This window comes from Oryza glaberrima, chromosome 1 (assembly GCF_000147395.1).
Source record: "Oryza glaberrima chromosome 1, OglaRS2, whole genome shotgun sequence".
Classification (NCBI taxonomy): domain Eukaryota; kingdom Viridiplantae; phylum Streptophyta; class Magnoliopsida; order Poales; family Poaceae; genus Oryza; species Oryza glaberrima.
Genome location: NC_068326.1, coordinates 7,654,634 through 7,671,721, shown reverse-complemented (window position 1 = coordinate 7,671,721; position 17,088 = coordinate 7,654,634). Strand labels below are relative to the sequence as shown.

The 17,088-nt window shown below is 45.9% G+C and overlaps 3 protein-coding genes across 3 annotated transcripts; all 3 read right to left on the bottom strand.

Annotated features, from left to right (window-relative positions):
• Positions 1-747: 747 nt before the first annotated feature.
• Positions 748-2,363, bottom strand: LOC127758823 (uncharacterized). Its single transcript, XM_052283941.1, has 5 exons — positions 2,001-2,363; positions 1,755-1,894; positions 1,468-1,656; positions 1,283-1,334; positions 748-1,204 (listed from the first exon to the last, which is right to left on the bottom strand). Exons 1-5 carry the CDS (start codon positions 2,310-2,312, stop codon positions 1,097-1,099), a joined length of 801 nt encoding a protein of 266 aa, XP_052139901.1. The 5' UTR covers positions 2,313-2,363; the 3' UTR covers positions 748-1,096.
• Positions 2,364-8,240: 5,877 nt separating this feature from the next.
• Positions 8,241-11,537, bottom strand: LOC127765744 (zinc finger CCCH domain-containing protein 3). The gene is made up of 5 exons (XM_052290694.1): positions 11,280-11,537; positions 11,109-11,197; positions 10,930-11,008; positions 9,790-9,885; positions 8,241-8,703 (listed from the first exon to the last, which is right to left on the bottom strand). Exons 1-5 carry the CDS (start codon positions 11,413-11,415, stop codon positions 8,600-8,602), a joined length of 504 nt encoding a protein of 167 aa, XP_052146654.1. The 5' UTR covers positions 11,416-11,537; the 3' UTR covers positions 8,241-8,599.
• Positions 11,538-12,045: 508 nt separating this feature from the next.
• On the bottom strand, positions 12,046-16,246 carry LOC127765735 (shaggy-related protein kinase alpha). Its single transcript, XM_052290684.1, has 13 exons — positions 16,056-16,246; positions 14,870-15,055; positions 14,686-14,778; positions 14,503-14,562; positions 14,032-14,304; positions 13,826-13,900; positions 13,682-13,738; positions 13,458-13,598; positions 13,301-13,351; positions 13,117-13,212; positions 12,950-13,033; positions 12,734-12,836; positions 12,046-12,556 (listed from the first exon to the last, which is right to left on the bottom strand). The coding sequence occupies exons 2-13, from the start codon at positions 14,978-14,980 to the stop codon at positions 12,474-12,476; spliced, it is 1,227 nt and encodes a 408-aa protein (XP_052146644.1). The 5' UTR covers positions 14,981-15,055; positions 16,056-16,246; the 3' UTR covers positions 12,046-12,473.
• Positions 16,247-17,088: the final 842 nt, after the last annotated feature.

Sequence of the window (17,088 nt, the reverse complement as noted above, 5' to 3'; positions counted from 1 at the left end):
TCTCTGTCATCCATCTGGCGGTGACGGCCTTGGGAGATCCGCCACCGCCGGACTCGGGAACAGCTGACCTCCCTTCGCCTCTCCTTCTCCATTGTCAGATCCGGCGGCGGTGGCCTCAGGAGGATCGGATCTGCCACCGCCAGACTTGGGAGCGGAGGTAGCGGGCTTTGACTGAGCGGATCAATTATACTCCCTCCTTCCCTAAATGTTTAACGCCGTTGACTTTTTTAAACATGTTTGACCGTTCGTCTTATTCAAAAACTTTTGTGAAATATGTAAAACTATATGTATACATAAAAGTATATTTAACAATGAATCAAATGATAGGAAAATAATTAGTATACTTAAATTTGTTGAATAAGACGAACGGTCAAACATGTTTAAAAAAGTCAACGGCGTCAAACATTTTGGGATGGAGTGAGCAGTAGCGTGTGTGGTTGCCAAATGACAAATGGGGTCCAAATTAACAGAGGTGCCGATGATGGGTAGTTCATCGATTACAGTTGCTAATTACCCCCATCCCCCCAATCTTATTTAAATTATACTCGCTATGTTCAAATCACTTATTGTTTCAGCTTTGTAGTAAGTCACATTGTTAACTTTATCGTCGGTTCTAAAAATTTATATAGTTTAACACTAGACTCCTTCCGTCCCAAATATAGATACATTACACTAGGTTGCGTCCAACCCTCTTCTAGGTTGCCATATTTTGAAACAGAGGAGGTAAGATTTATGTTTTTAGTAACCATGATATATAATCCACATGCTGTCAAACTATATCACTTTTTATAAATTGATGGTAAAGTTAAAAGTATTTGATTTAGGACAGAGTTAAATCGAGAAGTACGGATGGGGAACGTCGATTACTTGAGACTTGAGAGAGATCAATTCTGGGCCATGAAACTTAATCCCACCTTAGCTTCAGGTCAAATGTTCAGATCCCCAAGAGATTCAGCAACTATCTCTCTCTACATTGATCTGCGTGATTGTCCTGCAGGTGCGTGTTGTCCAGTGTGGGCAGCGGCTGATCCGAGCAGAGAATGAACACATCAGTTGGACACCATGGCTGGTGGTGTGATCTTGCTCGCTTTCACCGTCACCGAGCTGCGTCGTCCACCGCCAGCTCCGCCTTGACCCATTTCGCCAGGTTCGCCAAGAACGGCGTGTACACGAAGTAGCACGTCGTCGTCCAGCTCACGATCCCCTGCACGCAACCATGCTCAGCTCAGCTCCCACCAATGGCGGCCGCTTCAGGGAGTGAGAAGATGCGGGTGTTCTTTACCTCGCCAAGAAGCTGGACGTCGGCGTTGGGGTAGCTCCAGCAGTCGAACAACCTGCGCACGATGCGGCGGGCAATCGTTGGTGAGATCAATCAATCAAGCTAGGCGCGAGCTCGACGCGACGCCATTGATGGGGGGAAGAGAGAATCAAGAATGTGGGAGGTGGCTAGTAGCTATATATGTGTACTTGATCAGTGGGATCTCGGCGAGGGGGCAGGCGGTGCCGACGAGGCACGCGACGGCGAAGCCCAGCCAGGTGCCGTCGAGGAGCAGCCACGCGAGCTCGGCGCCGGCGAACAGCACGTACGCCTCCACGTTGCTGGGCACCCCCGCCCTGTACATCTCCGCGCTCGCCTCGATGAACACCGCCAGGAACCTGCACCGGCGGCGGAGGCGATCGGAGATCATTAGTCACCAGAGAAACGAATCATCAGTGGTGGCGAAGATGTGCACACAGCATGGACATGGACGAACACTAGCGACGCCGCCGTCTTCTGCGGGCTCCCGGTGGCCTTCGATCCGCCCGCCGCCGCCGCCGGCGGCGACACCCTCTCGTCCAAGAACAGCTGGAGCATCCCGACGGTGGAGTAGAACGCTCCGAGCAGCGGCGGCACCTGCGCCGGCACGGCGACCACGGTTCAGCAACTCCGGCGAAGAGCAGAGCAAAGATGCAAAGAATCGTTAATGGATGGAGGATGTGAACGCGTCGCCGGTCATCACCAGGATGTGCGTGTGGAGGGGGCCGACATCGACGGCGCCGTTGTGGTAGAGCTGGAGGCCGACGCGGGAGTGGATGCCGTCGAGGAGCGGGCCGAGGACGAACCCGGCGCCGAAGAGCGCGGCGGCGACGCCCGGCCATGCGCGTCCCAGGGGGCTACCGCCACCGCCGCCGCCGCCGCCGTTCTCAAGGGCGCGCGCGGGTGTGGCGGGCGCACGGGTGGGTGGTGTTCTGGGGCGGAGGCAGCGGAACGTGACGGAGGGCGGCCGCGGCGGCGCCGGCGAGGGGACCGGCACGGCGAGCTTGGCGCGCATCGGGTGTGTTATCCTGTGGGGCTTTACCAGTGCCACCCGTTGTAAAGCAGCACATCTGCCCACGGTTGATTTGGATCCAACGGTGCTCAGCTCCGGTACAGTTTTGCTAAAAAAAATATGGTGCCAATTTTTTTTTCGGTTTTGCTACTTCACATGCGCATATTTTTGGAGGGCTGCTACCCCACGGTATTCCGTTGCTCTAGCAGTCACGGGATAACTAAAATCCCGAGAGATTTAATAAGCTTCATCAATTTCGTGTGGAGGCCCACGCTATCCTGCGATTCCACCATATCCAATCCTCCCTGGTATCTTGGGTAAGGTACCGAGGTGGTACCTGGTACATTGGTATCAACTGGTACCTTGGTATCGACTATCGCCTGATACCTGGTACACCCTGGTATCGACTGATACCTGGTACCCTGGATATCAAGCTGATACCTAGGTATCAGGCCTTGGTACCTAGGTATCAGGCCTTAGTACCTGGGTATCGACTGATACCTGGTACCCTGGGTATCAAGCTGATACCTAGGTATTAGGCCTTGGTACCTAGGTATCAGGCCTTGGTACCTGAGTATCGACTGATACCTAGGTATCAGGCCTTGGTACTTGGGGTATCAACGTGATATCCCAAGAGAGAGGAGGAGGAGGAGGAGTCGTGGGTCAGGAAAGTCGAGCAGCGGGGCGGCGGCGGAGAAAGAGGAAGAGGAGGCGATAGATCTGGTGTCTACCTTGTGCCATTCCGTCACTCATCGTCGTGCCTCGCTCCAAACCGCCGAACCCGTGGCTCCATCGACGCCGCCTAGAGCAGCTCCTCGTCGCTCATGTTGTGCCAAGCGCTCGCCCCCGGTGACCGCGTCCACCGCTCCCCGACCGTAGGAGGCGCCAGCGCCGCCGAGGAGGAGGAGGGCGGCAGCGGCGAGGAAGCTACCGACAAGAACGACGAAGAGGAGGAGCGCCTTGAGGAGCTTGATAGGGAGGCTTCTCGACGGCGGTCGTCGCCCGTGGTGGTCGGGAGCTCCGCCGGCTGTCGTCTAGGTCGTCCGCGGGGGCCGATGGTGACGGCACCGCCGTCGTTGTCATCGCTGTCGCTGCCGCCGCCGTTGCTGCCGCCGCTGCCATTGCTGCCGCCGCCGTCGTCGCCGTTGCCGTCGTTGTCGCTGCCGTCGTCGCCGCCTTCATGCTCATGGGTAGTAGTCACAGAGAGAGGGATCGAGTGGAGGGGAAGAGAGAGAGAGAGAGAGAGAGTGAGTGGAGGGGAAGAGACACAGAAAGAAGGGAAGAGGAGATAAGGGAGCAGTACTATTCCGTCTCCACGGAATACCGTAGGATAGATTTTCTCTATTTTTGGGCTCTGATCTTTCACTCTTTCGTCCGTAGGATCTTGCGCCAGGTGTCCTAATACAGTTGCAAGGACGATGACCGCTACTCCCTCCCTTTGAAGTCAAACCGCTTCAAGTTTGATCAAAATTATAGAAAAAATAGTAATATTTTTTATCCGAGATAAATTTATTATAAAATTATATTTAATTATTAATTTAATAAAATTAATTTGGTAATGTAAATATTACTATATTTGTCTATAAACTTAGTTAAATTTAAAACAGTTTGACTTTGACCAAAGTCAAAACATCTTATAACCTGAAACGAAAGGAGTATAATTTTTAATCTCTTAAGGTGAGGCATCTTGTGTGCCAATTAAATTTGTACAACTACAACTTCTCAATATTTCTTGGCAAAAGCAGGCCTAGGGTCATGAGCTATGAAAATCTGTCTAGGAAGATACAGAATCATTAGAAAAGAGAGCTGCTGAGACTAATGATCAGGAAAAGGAACTTGATTTTGATTAAACTTTGTTTTGCCAATTTCTCATAATTTTCCCCTTTCTTTTGTTTTGCTGTTGTGTTATCGGCATGCTGACCTAGTTTTCAAATGTCAATCTTGCAGATAACCAACGTGGCTGCTCAATTGCCAATTTTCTGATTTTGTTTCTTTTGTTGAAACTGTATATCTCTCCTTTGAGATAACTTGCTGGTTAATTTGCGATTGCACAGATTGTTACCATGACATATTCCATATTCAGAAATTAGTACTGATTGTGTTCATTATATAATTCTAATATCTGAATCTAGTATCATTTTCTTTAAGATCAATCGTCAATGATGCCATATCATTTATAGCTTGGACAGCAAAGGTGTGGAGGGAGGCCGGAGGACTAGAATCCGGCTCCTCTGACCTTAGGAGCAAATGGTAGAGACGCACAGTAAAATGAGTCTAATGGTACAGTATGCAACAGTGATATGCAGTTGTTTACTGTAGACAAATGTATTATACCAGGGTACTATTCACGATATACTGTAGTATACTGTAGCGATTACTCTCGTTCGTTCGCTGTAGATCGGAGGACTGAAAATACCCCAAAGTTATGGCAATGTGCTTGATCTCAATCCAGAGGGCTAGCCCCGACACCGTTTGAAAAATGCACTTGAGGGCGTTCAATTTGTTACCAAAATCAACCATACCAAATTTTTATATTACCATTCTCTAAAAAAATTGATATTGCCAAATTTGGATAAGACAACAAACTAAACAAGATTTTACCATCACAACTTTCACTATTGCTACCAACATTTGGTAATTCTAGAAACTTCTACTCACAAAACTATGCAAAATTTTGTAATGTATCAAACTAAAGACCACCTTCATATATTAGGGCCTGTTCACATTAATGCCAAAAAAACCTTACTAAATTTTGGCATTACCATTTTGGTAACTTGCCAAATTTTTTGCAGGATTTCTTATATAGTTACTAAAATTTGGAAACAAACTAAATGTAGCCACTTTTTTAGCAACTTTACCAAATTTTTTGCAGGATTTCTTATATAGTTACTAAAATTTGGAAACAAACTAAATGTAGCCACTTTTTTAGCAACTTTACCAAAATTTGGTAAGGTTAAAAATGGCATCAAAGTGAACAGGCCCTTAATCTTGCCAAATTTTGTCTACACCAACAAATGGTAAGGTTTTTTTTTTTTTGCAATGAACTGAACAAGCCTTGAGTTGGTATGAATTTGAGTTTTTTTTTTAAAAAAAATAATGCAACTATATTCAACCTCTCCATCAGTAGTGATTTTTTTGTGTTTCTTATTTCGACTCCGCTACTGACTACTAAGCAAGCAAAACAGTCAATTTTCTCTTCTTTTTTTTTTTTGGCATCCGTTTATTTGGGAGGTTGTAGAACGTGGCAAAATTTGTTACAGGATACCGAAAGATTGCGGCCTTTGCTATGAGACACTTGAAGATCGTGAATATTTTTATGGACACTATAAAAAAGTGTTAATTAGCTGCTGTACACTTCTTTTATTATTTTATTATTTCCGGTCAAAATGGAGAGAGAAAGTAACAAAATGCCCCTAAACAATGTTCTTCTTCCCGCTTCCAGCCGAGTAACAGAGGAGAGGGAGAGAGTAGGGCGTTGGTGCTCTGGTGGCCGGGGATCGGCTACGTTGGTGGCGGATGATGTTCTTGAGCGACGCGCATCCGGGGAGGGTGGTGTCAAGCAAAGGGGAGAAGGAGATAGCCGGAACAGCAACACAAAGAGCTCAGCTCCGGCTGGCTATGGTGGTGGCGGTGGTGGCCTGGCTCAGAGGTGGAGGGAGAGGGGAAAGGGGAAAACGGACTCTCCTCGGTGAGGCAAAGCCTATGGTGAAAGGGAATAGGAAGGGGAGCAACGGAGGAGGAGATCGGCTGGCGGGAGGCCGCAGTCGGTCATGGCAGCGGCTGCGCGGTGGTGGGCAACCTGGGATGCGGCTTAGCCGCTGACTTCGACACCGCCGTCGCCATCCCCGTCGGATCCGCAACGGCGAGTTCAAGCGTTCAACGAGAGTGGCCCGATCCGTGCGGAGGTCGTCAGATCCAGTCGGCCATCCACGCCGTCCATCGCGGTCTGCCCGTCAGGCCTCGCCGCGGCTCGTCGTCATCGCTCTACCCGCCGCCGGCGCGGCAATTCCAACTCACGCCACCTGGCTGCAGCAGCAAGCCCTCCTTGTCGTTTGGTTCGTCCTCAAGCAGCAGAATTTTGGTTTCTCATCTTCAAGCAAGAAGCAAGCAGCCCGTGATCCAGCCCGTCGCTGCCCTCTCCGCTGCCCATCGTGGTGCCTGGATTCAGCGGCTGTTCGCTCCGCCCGACGCATGCATGTCGCTCGCCGCCGGGGCTGGGGAGCTGAGGGTCCAACGACACAGAGAAAGAGAGGAAGAAGAAGAATAGAGAAAGAGAGATTGACCATAGGCAAACTTGTCTTTAACCAAAGTTTCTCTCTCCGTTTTCACCGAAAATAATAAAATAATGCGGCCAATGTCCGCCAGCTAATTATCACATTTTTTAAGTGACCACGAGCAAATACACGATCTTCGGGTGTCTCACAACAAAGGGCACAATCTTTTGGTGTCCTGTAGCAAATTTTGCCAAAGAACATACAAGACATACAGAAAGGCGTATTATCATATGAGAATGAGCACAAGTGTCATATTCTGAAGGTTTTTATTTAGTTTGTCAGACTAACTGGTATTGACACGACTGATAATATATCTTGCTAATTGTTATATGTATCAACGAGATGCAGAGAGAGCAAACATTGCAGTCATTTTTGTGCCATTTGTAGAAGAAAACGAGCTGTACTGGGCCTGGATCAGCAGTTGGTATGACCAACAAAGAGCTTGGTCATGGCGTATACTTCACCTGCTAATGCAGTGCACGAATTGAACGAATTGAGAATAGAATTCAGTTATTCAGTTAGGTAACACTGTACCAAATCATGCAGTGCAAAACTATGTGCTAAACCGAGAGAAAAATTCAGACAGAGAAGGACAGAACATTGTGCATGCATAAAGGGCTATCCTTTTCACCTAAAAGCACAACTAGAATGTTGGATGAACAAACTGAAGAACTAGCAGATATTTCGATTTACAGCATTCGCCTAATGATTCTGTTCACCTAGAGTCCACACTAGCAGAGCCCCAGAACAACCAAACCCTTGTCACAACCTTTCTGTGACCCACCAGCAAAAATATCCTTGCAAGAACAGTGCAAATTCCTTGCAAGAAATCCAGATTTACCTGAAACCTCTAAACAAACAACTTAAAAGCTCACTATAAGTAGCTCCTCCTTGAGCATCATTCCAAACCGCCATTGGGAGCTGACGAGCCAGTAGTAGCCAATGGCTTCCCTCCTGCTGCTGCTGCGAGCAATCGTCATCGGCGTCGACGTCGAGGAGAGGCAGCTCGTCAGCGGCGCGAGGGAGGCGGAGAGGTCTTGTTCGAAGCATCCGGCGATGCCCCGGCGATGCGGCTTCTTCTCCGACAACGATGTGGAGGAAGAACGGTGGCTGGTCTCATGCCTGCGGTGGCCTGGAGTCGATCGCCAGGCAGCTTGGATGCAAACGATCTGATCAAACTTATCCAGACAAGCATATTTTTCAGGATAATATATATAGCCGTGTGCTTGCCTATCGAATGGAGATTTGCTGGACCTTCCCTATTAATGTAATTCTGTGTGAAAAAAAAACTTTGATTAATTTCCGTATGGTCAGTGCAAATTGTAAGCTCAGTATGTTGCTTCTAAGATCAAGAGAAAGCATAAGGCTATTGCCCCTTATTGTAGGACCGAGCTCCTCTTACGTAAAGTCAGAGGGACGTGGGTCCCTGACATGTGGGGCCCACCTTCATGGGCCCATACGTCAGTGGCCATGTCCCTCTGACTTTACGTCAGATGAGCCTAGTCCCTTATTGTAGGCAAAAGTTGTCAGGCTGATGAGTGATGCAATCTTCCTGATTGCTGACGCACAATTGGCCCTGTGAATTGGCCAAAATCCCAGATTATAGAACACGCCTTCTACAAATTTGAAAAAGTTGGTTGGTAAATGGAGACCAAAATTGAAACCTCGGTAACTAGGTTTAAGTGTAACATATCTTATGGAAGCATAATGTTGATGGGCTAGAATCCCTGCCCATCCAGGTTTCCAGCCCATTCAATTACAGACCTGACAGTGCCAAAAGGAGGCTGGACAACACAATTTTAACTACAAAGAGGGATCACTTCCTAATAGGAGCATTTTAAGTGAAAACCAGGCTCCCAGTTCACTAGAGGTACAGGTTCCACTGCATATGAGAGCAATCTCACAGCTAATATAAACCCATTTGTAGAGAGCAATAGCAAAATTCATTGTGTGTTTGAACTATTGCATAGCCGGCATGAAGTTTCAACATATGGCACCTTCAGATTAACAAGCAATTCAACCCCAGTCTACAAAAGGAAATGGAGGATAGCCGCCTTCAGGAGGTGGCCGCAGTGATGGAGGCAAGTTGCCCCATGAGGTGTGACCCCCTAGAATGTTCCCTGTAGAAAAAAAAGAGAGAAAGAAATCAATTAGATATTACTATCAACAAGAAACTCGCTAGAGTGAGATCTGGTATAAATACTTCAAAATATACTAAGGCCGAGTTTAGTTCCAAACTTTTTCATCACATCAAAACTTTCCTACACATACAAACTTCTAACTTTTCCATCACATCGTTCCAATTTCAATCAAACTTTCAATTTTGGTGTGAACTAAACACACCCTAAAACATATGCTACCCTTGCAGCTTTTGCATCCCAGAGCATCAGAATTCATTGCTTAGGGCAAGGCTTTTGAGCACGCTTCTCATGAATTCAGTAGTTTGACCACAGATTCTAGGGTAAGCCAAACTATTTAAATGTCATAGTATCTAGCCCCTCATTCATCAATAAAAGAGACCAACCGACAGATAGAGATGCAATCAAATTGCCTAGAAACATCGCACCACATTAGTAGCACCAACCATTGGACCTACATGGATAAAGGAGTACATCCAATGATTGCATGGCAGCCTGGCAGGTGCAAAGTGTCCTATTCATGGCATGACAGGTGACTGGATGGAAAACATGCTGAATAAATAGAGAAAACCATTTTTTTCATTCACTTCTATCCCCATTTTACATTATCTATACAATAATCTTTCACAAGTCCAATAGCTGTGGCATGGCATGCTACAAAAGCAACCTACCTAAAATATGCTATGAATGCACGTTGGACCTTACTGTATTGCAACAAAAAAAAGGCGAGAGTAAAGGTAATATATAGAGTCCATTTTACGACTCGTTGCAGCAGCTATGGTCGAGAGTCAAGACATTAAGTTCATATTTTAATAATGATGTGCTTGACTAACATATAATAACTACCAAATGTCTCCATTCATTGATTTAATCTAAGCTGAATGGAGAAAGTTATGTAACAACTAAAAACCAGATCCTAAATTAATTAGAACAGAAAACGAGAAGTTGTGTTGGAATAAAATCCAATCATCAGTTGGGAGGAAGCAGTGAGAGCCATTCAATTTTCTGCACTACTCCAGCTAGCTGTAACAATATTATTTTTTGCTGAGTGTGCCATAATCAGATCACCTGAGAAAGAACTTCCATCTGCTGCCTGATATCCAACAAAATTGGGTTGACTTCCTTGAATATTAGACTGCTGCGCCATTGGTCCAGAGACAGGGCCTGGATAATAAAAGGGCAAGTCAGAACTTAAGTCCTATCCACAGTTTTTAATCTAATTTAGAACAACGTGTTCTAAGAATTATCTTATAGAAATAGGAACAGTGATTGTCGTAAATTTGTCGTGCACTCATAATAGTAGTAACAACTGATAAGGAAACTCAAATATGCGGATAGTACTATAGGCTACTAATTTCATGAAAGTTGCTTTTGTGTATTTGCAATTCACAATTGCACACACATACAAATATACTACCCTGCTTTGTTTTGTGTACACTACACGGGGCTGAGAGAATTGAGCAGTGCTCTACAATGGTGCAAAAATATAATCCAACAGACTTGGTTACAAGCTTACAGGCAGCTAATTACTTCATCTTAGATAAAACTGGAGGAAGAAAAAGGTATTGGTAGAATTCCGAAACAAGGGCAAAATACAGATGATCCTCTAAAATAACTAAGTTGCACGGCAATTCGATGCACCAAGTTAACATCAAGCTAGCGTCTTCGCTTTGCGCGCCAACATCAAGATGAATTCAACTGTATATGAATCTGTGAAGACCTAATGGCAGTACCGCGCCAGTACGTAATGAAGTCTATATAGTTCAGATCAACACCCAATGGGGGCAAAGGCAATCCAATGAGTTGTAGAATATAACGAACAATTATATCCCAACATCAAGCAGACTTTCACTGAAGAATCTTACTAAAAATCACCTTTGCGGAAATATACCAAAAACTTTAGAGTAAATTTCAGAAAACTGCAACTATAGTGACAAAACTATCAGTTTGCTGCAACATTACTGATATATTTCAGTTTGCTACAATAATAGCGTAGGAAATTATCTCAAAACTCCAACTTTTACATGATATACTGCTACGGTACACATAGGTAACAACTATAGCAGCATATCACGTAAAAGCTGTAGTTTTGTGATTATTTCCAACGCTATTATTACAGCAAACTGATAGTTTTGTCACTATAGTTGCAGTTTTCTAAAATTTACTCAAAAATTTAAAAACAAAACAGAGCACAAGAAGTACAGTCACCAGAAGGAGCTGGTCCTGGATTAGCAGGAGGTGGCTTCGGGTGGAAGTATCTACATGAATCCCCAAACTTGCACGTCCCCTAAAAAAACACCAAAAAATGGGGTCAATTGCAGAAATGTTAGTCATCCTCGTTGAGTAGTAACAGATGTAATAAGATCGGCAGAATCGCAAGTACACACCGTACGGACGAAGTGTTGGCAGACGCCGATGGCGGCGGCGCCGGGCTGGTGGAAGAGGGGAGGAGCGCCGCCGCCGCCGCCGTGAAGCTCTGCGGGAGGGGGGAGAAGGGTCAGAAGGTGTCGGAGCGAGAAGAGCGAAGGGGAGGAGGAGGAGGAGGAGTGGGGGGCAACCTTGGCGGCGGACGGCGTCGTACCAGAGGGCGCGGGCGCGGTGGTGCTGGGCGCCGTCGAGGTGGCGCTTGCGGGCGGCGGGGGTGTCCTGGAACTGCTTCTCGCAGTAGTCGCAGTAGTACTTGCCCAGCGGCATCTCCGATCCCCTTCCGCCGCCTCCCTTTTTTCCCCCTTCCGCGGCTTCTCCTCTCTCTCTCGACAACTCTTCTGAATTCTGATCTTCTCCCTCCAGCAGTTTCTGCTGTTGGGCGAAAAGAGACTGAAGAGTACAAAGTGTTCATGAACAACAGTACATTTGAATTTTACATTTCGATTATATTTTACATTATTCGACGGAAACTACGGAGTAGCAAAGGAACGCTAGATTTTAGAGAAGTTAATTTCTGCAAGAAACGGAACGCCTCCTTTTGGAACGAACGAAATTTCAAGCGAAATCTGTAGAAATCAATTAATTTTAGACGAATTCCGTAACTGAACTGAACTGATTCGTGCTAAAATCTTGTGAAATTTCTACGTCCAAAATGAGCCCCTACAACTTTCCAAGAGCAAGTAGTGTTAGCAGACTCCTAACAGCATTTAGATGACCTCTGCGGACGAACCAAACTTGCACACCTTGCAACGCAGCCAAACACCTGGACCAGCACAACTTGAACACAGGTAAAACTACCAAGGTCAGGTCATCGACGAACTTGTCCATACGTTCATATGCCAGAGCATCCTCATAGCTGAGGCTGGAGCAATAGCACCAAGGAGCAAACAAGTACAGTAGATAGAAGGTACTAGCAGCATTTTCAGAACAGTCTAAAAACCAGGTAGCAGTCTAGGGCACAAAGAACCAAGAAAATCGACGAGGAGGATCCCAACATATGGATCAACTACACCATAATAAATACATTCTTAAACTGCTCTAGAACATATTACAGATCATCAGCTATGGGAATTCTCAATTCTCAGGTGGGTGAGGGTTAGTAGGGGAGGGATGGTGTGGGTGCACCGGTTACATGTCAAAGTTTCGCCATCGCAACATACTGCTACTCAACTACACTGGTCAACAAGGTGGTCATACAACAACAACGTAACTTCACATCTTCACCAACCATCATGCACGCATATGCTGACGATCCATCGTCGTCCAGGGGGGAGGAAATGGGCACTTGTCATGGAAATTTCCAGGGGGGTCGTGCGGAAGCTGTCTCATACTCCTGCATAGGAGCATTGCTTCTTCACATGTTCTGGGATCAATTTTGCCATAATATCTGATGGGATTCCTTTCAGTTCTGCAAGAAACAAGAAAGGGGCAACGTAAGTAGCTGATCATATCAGAAAGTTATGACTTGCAGCTCCCAAATTGTAAGTTTACAACGGAAATAACCAGAACAATTGAAGTGCCTGCTTGAACAAACTTTAACTGGTAATATCAACAAGGATAAATGTGATCATGTTTCACAACTTACCATGAGGCTTGAAGTTGAAGAGAGGAGGCAAAAAGCGGCCATTCGGAAGGCGAGCATTAGGGTCTCGAAGCTCATCAAAGAATGGGTGAACAAGTGCTTCCACCTGGTCAAAGGTAACAGAAAATATTTATGAAATGAATGTCTGCACAATTATCTCAGGAACTAAGTGCCATAATACTAATTTATCTGTACTTCAACCATTAAATATATACTTACAGCAGTGCATCTTAGGTTGGGTGAGTACTGGAGCAGCCTAGAGACAAGATCAACAGCTTCTGGAGGCAACCTTTTATGGAATACCTAAATATTTTACATATACGGTTAATCACCTGATACTGGACAATTGCTGAAAGTATAACAACAGAAATAGATAGACTTTGCACCTTGTGCCATGGGTGTGCTTTAATCTGTGGAAACTTGAACTCGGTATAGTTTGGATTCATGCATTTAATTTCCTCCCTTGTAGGTGTTCCAAGGACCTGCGATGTGTGATCAGTTTTAATGTTACAAACTTCTGCACCTCCGAACAACTCGCAAGGCCAACTAAACACCAGAATTGGCACTAACCTTGATGATTTCCACAAGTTGGTCTACACCACTTTCACCAGGAAACAGAGGCTGTCGAACAGAAAACAATTGTAAGGCATACCGACTTCGACAATAGAGTCCAGAGTGGTAAACAACAAACTTCCCCAAAATGTGCAAAGAAAATCCAGCCGCTTACCTGCCCTAACATAAGTTCAGCAAGAACACATCCAGCAGACCAGATGTCAATAGCTGTAGTGTATTCGGTGGCACCAAATATGAGCTCCGGAGCCCTATAGTATCGGGAGCAAATGTACGATATGTTCGGTTCTCCCTTGACCTACAAATTAGTACATAGGGAGGATAAGACCAGACTGTAACTGCTTATAATATAACAAGTTGTGGATTTCTTAATTGTCTTACCAGAACTTTTGCACTCCCAAAGTCACATAGCTTGAGTTGATGGGTATGTGGGTTTACCTGATTAGAAGTTCAAACATCAATTATAAAGTTACAGAAATAAGAGGGTGGTATTTGAGATGAATGGGTAACAACATTCAAGCATACCAGAAGATTCTGTGGCTTGATATCTCTGTGGCAAACTCCGATGCTATTATGGATGTAAGCTAATGCCCTACAAATCTGTCAACAAATTTCAAACTAAATTCAAAGTCATCTCGGTATGCTACTGGCTAGTTTGTCTGAATATAGCCTGCTACACAACATAAGTCAAAAGAACAAAGTATCCAAAAAGGTACATAACAGAATATTACCTGGTACATATACAGCTTCACATAGATAAGTGGCATACGCTGGTTCATCTTGTTGTAATGCTTCACAACACGATGAACAGTCTCAGGCACATACTCAAGAACCAAGTTTAGATACAGTTCATCCTTCTCAGTTGTAGAGAAGAAACAGTGCTTCAGAGCTACAACATTTGGATGGTCAAGAAGGCGCATGGTCTGGAGCTCACGGTTCTTGTAGCGCTTATCCTGAAGAACCTTCTTGATAGCAACTGTCTCACCTGTCTCCAGACATTTTGCCTGAAAATGGTCAAAATGATATCACTATTACAGACATGAAGAACATTTAGGACATCTTAACAAGAGAAGGTTATCGTGTATCAACAATTTGCTACATACAAAAAAAGTGGTGCTAGTAGAGTTAATGATGTTAAGTTAGCTACTTAGCTTCCTGGTGATTGGTGAAATATATGAAAACCCAAAGATGTTGCAACTAACCTGGAAGACAATCCCAAATGAACCTTGCCCTACAATACGCTCAGCCATGTAGCTAACTGTCTGCAAGATTATCCAAGAATATCAATTAGAAATGAAGATTGCTTTATAATCGATGAACAATTTCAGATCGCGACAGTCAGATGGCATTTGTTCTGAAATCACAACATGGTATCAGGAAATCACCTGTTTCGGCTGACCATTTCTGCCACCAGTAGTTGTGACAATTATGTGGCCGGTTTCTGTTCCCTTGCCGTTAATAATAGTCGCTTCAACTTCCTGGATTTACCATTCAGTTCGACATGTTACAACAAAGTCAAATTTACATGGCACATGGAAGAAATTAAACTTCTCATCATGATAGACTTACCTTATCGTCCCTTATCTTCAGATCATGCATCTGATCAGGCAACTTCTCAGCACCCATGCTGGTGCTACTGCTGTTCTTTAACCCAGACGGCGCAACCCCTACTGAACCCATCTCTTATAAAAAGCTAAACGATAGCGAATCAGCTTTGCATCAACACTCAACTCCGCAATGGATCTATCGGTCAACCTGCGAGATCGTCAATAACAAACATCAGTTAAAAAGTGGAACCACGCAGTTCACAAAGCACTGATCCACCATGCTAAGCAACTCAGTGCATCTAACACGCATCCACCATGAAACAATCATCAGGTGAAGAGCAAAGAGATGAACAGAGAGAAATGCACTCATCCAAGACTCATCCAGGAGGAGGAAAAGGAACAAGTATATAAGAATGCTTGGAGATTTACACTGAATGACTTGCACTAAAACACCATATTTTTAGCAAGAAAGCAACCATCAAAAATACTCTTTATGTCCAAAACCAGCTACAAAAAAGGCATTCTTTCATTGCCGTCGGCTCCAACACAAGCAACAGTTTGCTGCTATGCACAAAAATGTTGTTCAGCTAAGCAACTTTCCCCCTCCAAAACCGCCTTCAATCAAGCCAAAATAGGGATCCCTGCACCCTGTTCACGTTTCTTGACGAACTCCTCCTGATTCAGGCTCTCTTCTGCATCTATTCTTGAGTTTGAATTCATCCGCATCTGCTATGAGGCAGGCGCGAGCATACGAGCCTCTAACGAAGGGGAAAGTGCAAACCAATAAAAAAAACTGAGCATTTGGGTACGAATCTATGGCGTAAATGATCTATCTTTACTCCAAGCCCCATCCGAAGCCAAGAACTTGCCCGATTTGCAGCAATAAATACCAGAAAATCCCTCGGAAATCCGTATAAATGCTCCACGCTGACTAATCGCCGACACAAATTAGAGACCCCCCAAAAAGAATCCACGCGCTTGGGAGGTTTGAACACAACCGCAACACACCGACGTCTCAAGAATCCCCGAAACCCCCGCAAAATCCACCGAAACCGCGAAGAAAACGTAGATCCCAGCAGACGGATCAGCCACCGCACTCGCAGAACGGCGAACTCGCGTTGTAATCGCCTCAAACCACAAACAAAAAAAAAAGAAGAAGAAGAAGCAAACCAAATCGAAGCAGCAAGAACGAACAAACCGCAACGCACCTCTCCTCCTCCAACGCCTCCTTCCTCCCTCCCTCCTCTCCACAGGGATGGATCTCCCGGCTCTCCCACCTCTTCTTCTCCCCTCTCTCTCGCTCGCTCGCTAGCCGCGGCCTCCTCCTCTTGCTTTTGCTTGTCGGGACGCAGCGCAATACTACATAAGCCGAAGAAAAAAAAAATCCTCTCTCTCTCTCTCTCTCCGAAACCGAAATGATTTCCGCCTGAGGGAGGGGAGGGGTGCAGTCAAAGCACCCACCACCACCACAGGACGCGGGGCCCACGCCCACAGACAGGTGGGGCCCACCTGCTGCCGCCTTGGGGTTTGGTTCGTGGCCACGCCTTTTGACCGGTCAAATCGCCCGGACCGGGGAATGCGTCGCGGTGCAGCCCCGTCCGTGTCGCTGTCGGGTGGGGCCCATACTCCGCGATGGCCCACGCGTCAGTGGGGGTGTGGGAGAAGGGTTATTATTGTTGGTGTTGGTGTGCGTGACTTGTTTTTTTTTTTTTACCGCATCAAAGGACGCAAGATTCGAATAAAGGTGTGGGGGAGAATGACGAATCTGCCCCTGGTTGGGGTTGGGTCGGGGTTAGATCTGATCTGGGGTCTGAGTTTTGAACTCGAGGCGTGTGCACAGGAGGAACGGTCACCGGCGGCAGGGGAGGAGGAAGGGGAGGACCAGCGTCTGCGGGGGTGGGCTGATGCTTGCTGCGCAGGTGGTGGTGGTGGAGGTGGGATGGGTCAGGGCAGATGCCGGTGAAAATTCCAGGACCATGGGTAGTAGTAGTACACGCTTGATTCAAAATCGTTTCAAATGCTGATGAAACTCGGAGGCTGTACAGGATGGAAAGGGCAAAACCGTGTAGTACCTTTTTGGTCGCCCTTGGAACGTGCTAGTGCTACGGTGCTCGGTACAGGATCGTCATCCATGTAAGAATCCAAGAAAATTATTTTCACAGCTATTGAAGCTGACGGTGTTTGAATCCGAAGACTAAACTTTAGTCTCTTCTAATATTGGACACTAATTTAGAGTATTAA

Excerpts from the sequence above, each read along its gene's own strand:
- LOC127758823 (XM_052283941.1), bottom strand. The coding sequence starts at position 2,312 with ATGCGCGCCAAGCTCGCCGTGCCGGTCCCCTCGCCGGCGCCGCCGCGG. Across the intron at positions 1,335-1,467 it reads GCCGAGATCCCACTGATCAA|GTTGTTCGACTGCTGGAGCT; the intron begins GTACACATATAT and ends CATCGTGCGCAG. Across the intron at positions 1,205-1,282 it reads ACGTCCAGCTTCTTGGCGAG|GGGATCGTGAGCTGGACGAC; the intron begins GTAAAGAACACC and ends GGTTGCGTGCAG.
- LOC127765744 (XM_052290694.1), bottom strand. The coding sequence starts at position 11,415 with ATGCCGCTGGGCAAGTACTACTGCGACTACTGCGAGAAGCAGTTCCAG. Across the intron at positions 11,198-11,279 it reads CGACGCCGTCCGCCGCCAAG|AGCTTCACGGCGGCGGCGGC; the intron begins GTTGCCCCCCAC and ends CCCCTCCCGCAG. Across the intron at positions 8,704-9,789 it reads AGATGGAAGTTCTTTCTCAG|GGAACATTCTAGGGGGTCAC; the intron begins GTGATCTGATTA and ends TTTTTTCTACAG.
- LOC127765735 (XM_052290684.1), bottom strand. The coding sequence starts at position 14,980 with ATGGGTTCAGTAGGGGTTGCGCCGTCTGGGTTAAAGAACAGCAGTAGC. Across the intron at positions 14,779-14,869 it reads TGAAGATAAGGGACGATAAG|GAAGTTGAAGCGACTATTAT; the intron begins GTAAGTCTATCA and ends TGGTAAATCCAG. Across the intron at positions 14,563-14,685 it reads GAAATGGTCAGCCGAAACAG|ACAGTTAGCTACATGGCTGA; the intron begins GTGATTTCCTGA and ends ATAATCTTGCAG.